This window comes from Oreochromis niloticus, linkage group LG4 (genome assembly GCF_001858045.2).
Source record: "Oreochromis niloticus isolate F11D_XX linkage group LG4, O_niloticus_UMD_NMBU, whole genome shotgun sequence".
NCBI lineage: Eukaryota > Metazoa > Chordata > Actinopteri > Cichliformes > Cichlidae > Oreochromis > Oreochromis niloticus.
The window spans coordinates 21,918,820-21,931,560 of record NC_031969.2 but is presented as its reverse complement, the minus strand read 5'-3'; the positions used below and the strand labels follow the sequence as shown (position 1 = coordinate 21,931,560).

The 12,741-nt window shown below is 36.3% G+C and overlaps 1 protein-coding gene across 15 annotated transcripts in view; it reads left to right on the top strand.

Moving 5' to 3' along the window:
* The window catches only part of LOC100695492 (immunoglobulin lambda-1 light chain-like), a 36,453-nt gene that overhangs the window by 4,358 nt on the left and 19,354 nt on the right, over positions 1-12,741 (top strand). For 2 of the 15 annotated variants that reach the window (XM_025906269.1, XM_025906266.1), the window contains exons 1-2: positions 1,519-1,597; positions 9,302-9,624. The exons of 4 other annotated variants lie outside the window; for them this stretch is intronic. In XM_025906269.1, coding sequence (XP_025762054.1) covers positions 1,558-1,597; positions 9,302-9,624 — 363 coding nt within the window. In that variant the 5' untranslated portion in view covers positions 1,519-1,557. Of the gene's footprint in view, positions 1-1,518; positions 1,598-1,696; positions 2,022-3,153; positions 3,250-3,335; positions 3,662-9,301; positions 9,625-11,108; positions 11,210-11,305; positions 11,631-12,741 lie in introns of those variants that run through there. 9 more of the 15 variants (XM_025906271.1, XM_025906267.1, XM_025906270.1 and 6 more) reach the window with 8 other exon arrangements.

Here is a 12,741-nt window from a genome sequence, read left to right as displayed (position 1 = left end):
TTTATTTTCAATAATTATCCGAGCTTGACATATTTTTCTGTAAATATTCTCTACATTACATTTAATAAAGCAGATAAATTACATTATGCATCCTGAGGTATTGATGAGTGAATTAAGGTCAGACTGTAGGGACGGTTATTGATATTTGTGCCAGAGGAGTTCATCATGTTGCAATATGTCAAAGGGACAATCGTCCAACAGATGACAGTTTCTTGTCAAAAATGCACTCACCAGTCAAAATCTGATTTGACTCTCAGGATAAAGACAGGAGACTCAGATATTTGTTACTATAAAACAGGGGAACCATATTAAAAACATGCAACACAGTGATTTACTTAGTGACAAATACCTCTTTGCTAACCATCCTTACTTCTGTTTCCTGGCTGTGTAAAACAATAGACCAACAGAGCTATGCTGGAGCAATTCATATGCTTAAACAATGTTTTCTGTGATTATTTTCATGTTTCTCATAAACTTTATTTTCTATTGTAATACAGAATTTTAAATAAATGAACAGTGTTGTCCTGCAGTTTTCAAATTGTCACTATTATTAATCCATATCGTTAATGGTCTATGAAAAATTTCTTCAGTTTACTTTGCTCTTCTTGTCTTTATTTTAGTGTAACTCATCGACCTCAAGTGGATCAAGCTAAGCTATCAATTAAATGATTCCACTCAAGTCTATTATGACTTAGTAAAGTAAGCAGGAGGACAGGCCAAATTAAATTTCAGTGTCAACCAGTTGGCTGGGCCTCTCCCATATCTACTGATTACCCGTTTTTTTATTCTGTAACTGCTCATGAAAATAAAACAACTTGGTGACAATATAAGCTGGAACTCTATTAGCTATTTTTTTGTGTACATACTGTATGGACCCTGTGCTCAGTTGTTATGTATTCCTAAATAAAGTGACATTTTATAAAATATTCTACTAACATTAACCATTCCACTTTCATGAAACTGCAAAGAAAAGTTCTGACATTTTAGTGGTTTTGATTATGTAATAATGCCAATGATCTGTAGTAAGGCATAGCACTTTGACTATTCTGTCTTGTAATTAGTGAAACATGAAAAAAACATTAATATGTTTGTGCTACTTCATTTGATAACAACTCTTTATTTATATTATTGTTTTTTGTCTCCTCAAAGTTCATACATTTATACTGTGTCTTAATTTTAAATCTATTGCTCCATCGTTTGACTATCAGGATGAATCCAAAGGCCTATTCCATTTTTTAGCTTCAGTTAAAAGAAGAATGTGCTTCTCGAACCTAGAAATATTTCATTTATTTAAAGTTGGTCAAACATAGATGGTTGGCTAGGTACTGCTCTGTGTTTGTCCAAACATACTAACACACTAATCTATAATTTTAAAAAAGTAATTGTTATAGCATCAACAATACAGCTAAAGGACATTAACAAAGTAATATTAAAGCTCCTCCTCCTGTCAGTCTCTCTGAGTTTCAGTTATATATTAAATGGTTCACACCTCCTCTCTTCATCGTACTTAGACAGTGCAATCTCTTTCTAAGTCCATTCTCAGCTCATACTGTCAACATGCTGGTGACTCTCTGTGTTCTCATCACTGCTCTAACATGTATGAGACCTATTTATACTTCAGACTAATCTTAGTTTAGGTGCTGAATTCATATATTAGTGTGCTTCATATGACTCCATGTCTTATTGTTGTTTGCAGGTGTGAGTGGTGTGACAGTGGTGACACAGAAACCTGTTGTGTCAGTGAGGAAAGGAGAGACAGCCACCATGGACTGTAACCTGGGGACTGTTACTGGCAGTTCTGCTCGTTGGTATAAACAGATTCCAGGAGGAGTTCCTCAGTATGTGCTGAAGTTTCATCATAGCGATAGTTCTCCACGCTATGGCTCTGGGTTCTCCTCTCCAAAATTCACATCCACTCATCAGTCAACATCAGATTATCGTTTGATCATCAAGAATGTGGAGGAGGGAGACTCTGCAGTCTATTACTGTAAGACATGGGACAGCTCTGTTGATGAGTTCGCATCACAGTGATTTACACTGTGACAAAAACCTCCTCACTAATACTTCTGCTTTTTGACACTCTTCCACATCCTGATAACTGAGAGATCAAGCAACTCAGTGTAAACCCACCAACTGCAGATAATGTGTTGCAGTTTTTCTCAAACAATTTTTGCTCATTTCTCAAAGCAGGAAATTCATAGTACTTTTCAATCAATTCTAAAAAACATGATAATGAATAAATGTAAAACTTTCATCACCCTATAAAGACAGAGTCATCACAATTTTTTTCTCAAAACATTACTAACGTTGGAAACAGTTTTGCATTAATGCAGGTCTAATGTAGTGCAAACATTTTTCAGAAATAAAATGTGAAGGAATTTTTGGAAACTTTACATAACTAATGTAATGGAGAAAAGCAAATTGATACTCATTAAACTCTATGCATCAGAAAGCAGGCAAAGAAAATATATAAAAAAAACTGAGAACATGGCACCAACTAATGTATAGTCCAGTACAGTCACGATACATAAATTCAACAACCACTTTATTAGGGACACCTGTTCCAGTGCTTATTATAGTGATCCAAATATCTAATATCTAGCAACTTGAAGCTAGCAATGTACATATCTAGAAATGGTCAAGACAGACTGCAGAAGTTCAAACCGATTATCAGAATAAAGAAGAAAGATGACTAAATGTGAGATGGTTATTGATGTTAGACAGGCTGGCGTGAGTATTTCAGACACTGTTAATGTACCGGGATTATTTTTTTGCACAACCATCTCGAGGGTTCACAGGGATGGAGGACTCAAATGAGAAAATATCCAGCGAGCAGCAGCTCTTGGTGCAATGTTTCAAAACAGGCTATGCAGAAGAGCATCTTTGGAAGCACAGTACATCTGACCTTGAAGCAGATGGGCTAAAGCAACAGAAGGCCAAAATGAGAGCCACACCAACAGGTACAACAACTTTTCAAGAATATTATTTTATGACAGACTTGAGCATGAATGACGAATATGAATCAGAAACATGTGAAACAATGTGAACAACAATGTCAAACTGCTCATGAATCATTTAATCTATAAATGAAAGGAGTTTTGTTGAATCTCCTCCTCCTTTAGTTTGCCTCTCCTCTTTATAAGCTCCAGCTCTCTTCTCCTACTCACATCTCTAAACAGTAAAGATCATTTACACCTCACACTGACAACATGCTGTGGACCTTCTGCACTCTCATCACTGCTCTAACATGTAAGATCTTCTTCTTATTCCATCTTTTAGTCCATATTTAGAGCTAAACTTTAAACTTCTGTTTTTTTTTGTGTGTTTCCTGGCAGATGTTGATGCAGTGATCGTGTTGACCCAAACACCTGCTGTCCACATAGTTTCTCCAGGTCAAGAAGTTGTTCTCAACTGCAACATAGAGAGATATGATGGGAATTATGTTAGCTGGTATAAACAAGTTCCTGGAACGGTTCCTCAGTATGTTCTAAGATTTCATCATTCTGACAGCTCACCCAGCTTTGGAACAGGATTCTCCTCAGACAGATTCAACTCTAAATCCTCATCAAACATTGATTACCAGTTCATTATCAAGCGAGCAGAGACAGGAGACTCTACAGTGTATTACTGTCAGACATGGGATGACTCTGCCAGAGCAGCTGTATCACAGTGATTTAGACAGTGACAAAAACTTCCTCATTAGTACTTCTGCTTTTTTAACCCTTGTATGGTGTTCGGGTGTTCCATGCCATTTAGAGGCCGCTGCCCCTTTAGGCAGTATATACCATCAAAACCTGCAAAATATGGTATAAAGATATTTAAACTTGATTATAACTGATTTTATTTTTTTTTATAACATTTTATTTAAAAAAAAACGAGAAGCACATTAATTCATAAATGTGATCGAACAAAGGTAAAGGGAAAAAATGAATCATGTTTGCTGTTCACATGGCTCGTAATTGGGATGAAGTAAACATCTGTTGAGTAATTTAACATAAAATTGTTTGATAGTGTTAATTGGAAACCCAAAACTCTAGCGGGTTCACCAGACCCATGAACACTGGCTGAGTAACAAAAATACGAACACCACACAAAGGTTAAAACTTTCACACGCAAAACAAACCCCTATAATGTGTTATTAAACACTAAATTCTCCTTTTTTAAATGCTTTTTAATCTCCATTATTAAAAGCATAAGGAGGAAAGCACTAAAATATGTACATCTCATTTACTAACATCAGCCCACACAGATCACATAAATAAACGATCCAACATATAGCTGCAAGCTATTTTTAATAACAGAAATTGTCTAGACACTACTCACAGGTCTAACTGTCCAACTGCAGTTTAATGTCTCATTTAAAACAAAGTGTCATTAACATGCAGTTTAAAAAAAATACAAAGCTATACTGAAGCTAGTTTAGAACTTCTTGACCATTTTCATTTACATTTAGTTTGGATTACTCAGAAACATATTTTTAAGGCAAAAAGGATAATGTAGAAGGGTGAGGATAAGGACACTAGTGATGAACGTTTGATTCTTTTACAACCAATTTTTAAGAACATGGTGTGATTTATTGTAGTTATTGTATTATTATGGTATATATTTTTCTATCATTTGTAAAATGACGATCAAACTGACTGACATAATACTCATTGGAAGGAAATATACAGTATTTACTCAGTGTCTTTTCTGCACACTGCAATTCTGTCAAGAATACTTGAATGCATTTTAAGTATTTTACTTGTTTAAATGATTAGTACTAGTGCTCATAAACCACAATGTAATGATCTGTGAATGTGCTTGAAAGCGACTGTTTACAGTACACAAGCAGTTATTTTAAAAATATGCTTCTCTGTTATCTGAAATAGAAATGACAAAAACTAAAAGTTTTTTTTATTTGCAAAAACTAACAGATCAAAAAACTACATTCCCCAAACAAACAAAACAAACTTTGTTATTGATGACTGATGAACAAAAGGAACAAAAAAGAATGCAGTACAGTAGAATTGTATTGCATGGGACCATTTTACAAATAAACTAATGCCAACAAATAACTAAAGCACAATAAACAATAAACATTCAGCTTATTTGAAATGAATAAGATTTTGGCATAAATCCAATTTTTTTGGAGTAGCTGAGTTTTTGATCACACACACACACACACAACGCACAGGCAAGGTACTCTATGTGTGTATGCATACGTCATATGTTAATGAACCTATGTATATTCATGTAACCTCAATAAAAGAGCAGTGTTACGGGGGAGCGGACGAGAGCAACTGGGGTCAAGCGAAGGAACGGCGCTTGTCGTGGTTCTCTCCCTCATATATGAGTAACACAAAGAACTTTGCCTACTTGGTGTTCAATGCTTTTGCTGTATAGTTAAATTGTCTTGAACGTTCCAGCGAATAGGTTTAAGCTACAAACCTATCAACAGATCTTCTAGATCAAGAGAATTTATAGAAATTTAGTTTGGATTAATCAGAAACACATTTATAAGGCAGAAAGAAAGGTTGAAATTTCCTCCTTTCTTTCATTTTTCTGTTTTTTTTTTTTGTTTTCTTTTTTTTCCCCTGAACATCCTTCATGTATTTTCAGGCTCCAGCCTCCCTCCTCCTGTTCTGACAGTCTTCCCTCCGTCCAGTGCTGAGCTCCAGTCCAACACAGCTTCTCTGGTCTGTCTGTCCAGTCAATCTGTGAAGTTTGTAGATGTGAGCTTGTTGGCTGGTGGGAGTCCAGTGAGCAGTGGGATTTCTACCAGCACTGCTGTTCGGAGACCAGACCAGACTTACCAAATCAGCAGCTCTCTGACCATCCAGCCATCAGACTGGAACATGGATAAGGTTTATACATGTAAAGTGTCTTTGGCCTCAGAGACTTTAGAGAAAACCATCAAGAAGTCAGAATGTCCCACTGAATAGCTGAGGATCAGAATGTGCATTTACCATATGCCTCTTTATGCTTCTGCTGTTTGCTAAGTCTGCATGTTCTGTCTACCTTATACACCCGTAAAGATCTAGAGAAACTTATTCATGTATTCATCACTTCGAGACTAGATTATTGTAACTCTCTTAACTTGGGGCTCCAATTTTCCCTCCTTCAGCGATTGCAATTGCTACAAAATGCTGCAGCACGTCTCTTAACCGGCACTAGAAGGTATGATTCCATAACCCCGTCCCAGCCAACTTACATTGGCTTCCTATTAAATATCTGTCAAGAGATTTATTCTAAAGACACTTCTTCAGCTGAGAGTCTGATAGTAGAAACACACACACACTGCAGTTTCTTACTTGCAAGGGCGGTCACAGAGTGCTCACACGAGAGTGGGGGCCCTGTGATATGCGCTCTGTTCTTGTACTTGTCTTTATTTATATACAAAAGTAATACAACAGTGAATACATCTATTCATAAACAGGGGAATGTTAGTGCGTATGTATGTGCGTATGCAGGTGTATGTGTGTGTGTGTGTGTGTGATTCTGAAGGACGCGGCCCCTCTTCTTGTTAGGGATGGAAGATAAAAGTGTCAAGCTCTCCTCTTCCTGGTAAAGAGTGAAACTGCTTGTTCCGCTCTTATTATCGCTGTGGGAAGAAACTGATAAGAAAAGAACAGAACAAGTCTTATAGTGAACAACAGTCTAAGTCATCAAAAGGTTATTATGCAGTATTCTATCACATGCAAACTTATATCATTAAAAGCTTATACTGACTACTAAGTACAATTTTCCATTGACAATATCAATTTGATTTTAAGATCTTATTGTTTACTTATAAAATTCTGAATAATATGGCCCCTAATTACTTAGCTGATCTCCTCTGTCAGTATAGCCCTAAGAGAGCACTAAGATCACCGGGTCAGCTGCTCTTAGTGCAGCCTAGGTCTCAGCTGAAGACTAGAGGAGATCGTGCCTTTGCCGTTGCCGCACCCAAATTATGGAATAATCTTCCTCTTGACATTCGCGCATCTGATTCTTTTCAATCTTTTCAATCATGTCTAAAAACTTAGTTGTTTAACCTAGGATTCAAGGCTAATTAGGGTGATTTTCATCCAGTTCTGGATTAACATTATGTAAATATTTTATATCTGTAATTTATATATATTTCTTATATTGTGTTTTTTATCTTTATTATGGTATTACTGGAAAGCACTTTGGTGTACTTTGGTCTTTAAATGTGCTATACAAATACATTTGATATAATTTGATATGATGCATGTTAGAAATCAAAAGCAAAATGTTTAAGTCATGTGTTTATTTGCAGATATCTAGAGAAACTGCTATTTTTCATATATAAATAAAAGCATTGGCTATACAACATTTGTTTTACTTATTTAGTAAGCAAGAATACACTTTCAAAGTAGCCACTAACATAAATTCAGAATGACTAACCTGAAATTGTTGCATTTTAGTAAGGTGAAGATATGAGAACATAATAAACGTGTAACCACATTTAACTGTTTTACTCTAAAGAAATGTTCTGAAAATGCATGTTTTTCCATATTTGTAGACTGGAGATTATCATTACACAATTCTGCTTGAAAACTCAAAGGGAAAGGTGACACTGGTTTAAAACGTCGGTTGTAAATTTGTAAGTAAATCTTCACACTCAGTTAATGAAGCATCACATCTCCTCCTCCCTCTCTTCCTGTCCAGGATACATCTGCAGGTCTCAGTATCTTTATAACTTCATGCAAATGAAGTTATGTCAGCTCTCTGTAACATTAGATGAGACTTTCCTGGACTATAAAATGTGATTTGTATTATTATATTTTCAGGCTGCATTTCACTATAATTTGGTAAATTAAAGGCAGTTTACCTCTTTGGTTTGGTCTTTGAACTTCTCATAATAAAATAAACTAAATGGAGTCCAGCTCTATAACTAATCTACTGCAACTCTACTCTCAACTCTACTTTTATACAGTTCACTTGGTCTTCAGGAAGTTTCTGTATACTCTCTTCTCATGAGTGTTGTCGTGCACCAGTAGGAACCTGGAATCCACTGGACCAGAGACACACACTCCTCCGCCGTACTGGAGGAGTTGGAGTCCAGGTTCTTCTTCATGCTACCAGCTAAGACACTGACCATCCAGCTAAGACAAAACTAGTGAAGAAACACTAAGAAAAAGTAAAAGGGGAAGATGTCAGTGACTTCCACATGTAAAATCATTTGTTTTGATAGTTCTTTCATCATTGCCTGTGTTGTGCACCTGTTGTTGATTGCATTAAGACTAAAGGAGCTGAAATTGACTAACAATCTAACAAACCTCTGCTACTTGACTGATCAGACCAGAAGTTTAACTGACTTGATGCGATACTCTTAAAAAGTGTTTCTTTAATTTTTTTGGAACAGCATATATTTTCTGTACTTCCCTTTCACTGGATGTTCTTAATGGTTTTTCATAGTTTGGAAATTTTAAGCTGAAAACTTAATGTTGCTGCAAATAATGCTAATATCATTACTGTCATTTTCTAGACTTTCAGTTTTTTATGGCATTTGTAGTTGCTGAACACTGTGTATTTTCAGGCTGCATCCTCGGTGCTCCTGTGCTGATTAACAACCCCCTCTGCTACTTAACTGCAGCTGGGGCTGATCAGCTAATCAGGCTCTCCCTCTATCAGGAGGTGACCTGGACTGGAGCAGAGAGCTGTGCTGGGAGAAAAGCTACAAAAGCAGTCTGATCAAGTTACTAATGTAACGTTTAGTGAGGTAAATATACAAGAACCTCAGCATCATTAACAATATCTAACAGTGTTCTCTAGACAGTGATGAATTCAAATTTAGCAAAATTTAGATCTTGACTTATTTTTTTAATAAAGCAGAAGTTTAAGTATAAAATATAACCAACTATAATCCTGTCTCATTTTAGATGTGGAGATGGTAACCATTCTAAAATTCAAAACAACAATCAAACAAACAAACAATAAAGAAATGAATGAAGGGAAAAAAGAAGAAATAACCAACAAGACATTACCAACATCAGTGTTTATGAAAATAATGTTACTAATACAGGTTAGAGAAAGGGGGGAAAAATCCAGTGCTCCTCCTCCTGTCAGTCTCTCTGAGTTTCAGTGACATATTTAATGGTTCACACCTCCTCTCCTCATACTACAGAAGGAGTCAGATCTCTTTCCAAATTACAAGTCCATTCTCAACACACACTGACAACATGCTGGTGACTCTCTGTGCTCTTGTCACTGCTCTAACATGTAAAGAGTCTGAAATATACTGAAGAAAATACTTCATGTTACATTTAAATGTCAGTGTGTTTCTCTTGACTCCATGTCTTTTTATTATTTGCAGGTGTGAGTGGTGTGACGGTGCTGACACAGAAACCTCCTGTTTTATCAGTGAGGAAAGGAGAGACAGCCACTATGGACTGTAACCTGGGGACTGTTACTAATTTTGCTGCCTGGCATAAACAGATTCCAGGAGGAGTTCCTCAGCATGTAGTGAGGTTTTATCATAGCTGGAGTTCTCCAAACTATGGCTCTGGGTTCTCTGCTCCAAAATTCACATCCACTCATCAGTCAACAACAGATTATCGTTTGATCATCAACAATGTAGAGGAGGGAGACTCTGCAGTCTATTACTGTCAGACATGGGACAACTCTGCTAACAGTGGGGTATCACAGTGATTTACACTGTGACAAAAACCTCCTCACAGATACTTCTCCTTTTTGAAGCTCTTTGGCATCCTGATAAAAGACACCTCCAACAAATACACTGAAACCCCACCACCTTCAAATACTGTGTTATTTGTTTTGTTTTTTATTTTAATATTAATCAGGAAAATCAGGAAAAAAGCCAAGAGGGGACTATTCAGTCAAAACTACTCAAATAATGATATACAAAACAGGAGACCAATACTGTATGCTGTTATCTATAAGTAATATATCTTTAATAGACATCAGACTCAATTCTTTTTTTTTTTTTTTTTTTTTTTTGTATGTCCTGCCTGACACTGTAGCAATCAGAATTATTGTCTCAAGGCCAAGGAAAATGTCCAACAGATGTATTTTTTGCAAACTGATCGTTACAGCTTTTGCTATAATGGTCCACTTGATTGTCACAGTTTGTTGGATATTTATTATTTATGTATTGATTTCTTTTTTTAATTTTAAGTTATTACAATTGACATGGACAGAACCAGGGGATAGGAAAGACGAAGAAAAGAGAAGTTGGGAAGAGGCTCAAGAGAAGGAGAGGGAAAGAAAATCAGAGAGACAGAAAGAAAAGACACTAAAAATCTGTTTGATCACCTGCTTGGAAAAAAAAAAACCAAGCAAAAAGAGAACAACACAGTATGGAAACCACAGCAACAACCAACATAAGCATAAATAAGAGTAAATAATAAATAACTGAATGTTACTGAGCAGCACACAAGACCGACAAATCACGATATGTTTAGAGGCAGCAGCCAACCAAGATGGTGTATGTCTGTCAGTACCTTTTTGTACACACCTGTGTGCAAACAGATATTCACCACCAGCATTATGCACCAGGATTAGAACAGGTGCATCCTGAGTGTTAGTAACAGTGCTGCTCAGTTTCATCAGTTTGCAATAATATGTGTCACAGTGATAATCAGAATGTTTAACTCTCAAGATGTAGATGAGAGAAACTGGTATTTGTTTTTGTGAATCGTTTGTATCACAGTGATCTGTATTTGAACTCTTTGTTCAGTTGTTCAATATTCATTAATGGCTTAACATTTTATAAAATGTTCTCCTAACCCTAACAACTCCGGTTTCATGTGACGTTACACAAAGAGTTTTGTTTTTTTGTTTGTTGACTAATTATAACAATTAATTGTAACAGTTAGCGGGGTCCTGCTCTGTTTTTCCCAAATATAAAAACTGGTAATGGTTAAAGCATCAATAATAAATCTGAAGGACATAGTAACCAACTTATGATAATAAAATATAACACCACAATTTTAAGGGAGAGGAGGGACACATCACTATCACCAATAATTATTAATACAAAAACAGAATTACCCTCTGCTAAAGATAAGTTACCCAAAACATCACAAACTATGCAGGTTTAGCTCCTCCTCCTGTCAGTCTCTCTGAGTTTCTGTCACATATTTAATGGTTCACACCTCCTCTCCTCCTACAGAAGCAATGCTATCTCTTTCCAAGTTCCAAGTCTCAACACACACTGACAACATGCTGGTGACTCTCTGTGCTCTCATCACTGCTCTAACATGTATGGAACCTCATTTATACTTCAGATTAGTAGTTATTTGTTGGATTCATATGTGCTTGTGTTTCTCTTGACTCCATGTCTTCTTGTTGTTTGCAGGTGTGAGTGGTGTGACGGTGCTGACACAGAAACCTGTTGTATCAGTGAGGAAAGGAGAGACAGCCACCATGGACTGTAACCTGGGGATTGTTACTAACGATGCTACTCGTTGGTATAAACAGATTCCAGGAGGAGTTCCTCAGTTTGTGCTGAGGTTTCGTTATGACTCTAGTTCTCCAAGCTATGGCTCTGGGTTCTCCTCTCCAAAATTCACATCCACTCATCAGTCAAGATCAGATTATCGTTTGATCATCAAAAATGTGGAGGAGGGAGACTCTGCAGTCTATTACTGTAAGACATGGGACAGCTCTGTTAGTGAATACGCATCACAGTGATTTACACTGTGACAAAAACCTCCCCATTGATACTTCTGCTTTTTGATGCTCTGTTTTTTCACATGCTGCCAAAAGACCCATTCGACAAACTCAGTGTAAACCCACCACCTTCAAATAGTTTTTGATTTATTTTAATGTTCATCAACGAAAACCCACCAACTTTCGAGAACATTTTTATAAACACTGAATTACTCTTTTTGATACATTTTAGCAATCATCACTGAAAGTATATAAAATATCAAGCAATATGACGACCACCAACAACACAAGTTGTCACATATATATGTACACAATGATGTACGTGTTTTTAAAAACCAGCAATGTGATAAATAATTGTCTAAAATTCTGATAACTGTCACATTCTAGCTGCAGTAAATCACATTAATCAACCTAAATAGATACTGTTAAAGTTCAAAAATGTTTCATATGAAGTGAAAATGCAGCAAAATTAAATTTTATCTGTTACTTGCTTCTCACTACAATTCTTTTCACTTCTCAGCTGAATAGTCAAGGATGTTTACACCTCACACTGACAACATGCTGGGGACTGTCTGCTCTCTCATCACTTCTCTAAAATGTAAGATGTTCTTCTCATCTGTTTCATAGCCCATCTTTTTGGAGAAAGACATTTCACACATGTTCTTTCTCTGTTTGTTGGCAGATGCTAATGCAGTGTTAGTGTTTATTCAGATACCTGCTGTCCACTCTAGGTAAAGAAGGTGTTCTCAGCTGCAACACAGAGAAATGGTTGAATTATGTTAGATGGTCTAAACATTAGTTTCCTTTTTTTTTTTATTCATATAACACATTTAATTACAACAGCAACTGAGCAAAGTACTGTATAAAAATACAAAATAACTAGTACCAAATAACTTATAATATTAGTACCGAACACCAAATACCAAATAAATATCTAAGAACTCTCTTACTGTATTAAAAGCCAATGAATGCAAAAGTGTTTTAAGATGAGATTTAAAAAGATTGACAGTAGGAGCCTGTCTGATGTGTAAGGGTAGATCAGGGGTAGGCAACTCCAGGCCTCGAGTGTTAGTGTCCTGCAGGTTTTAGATGTGTCCATGATCCAATACAGCTGATTCAAAT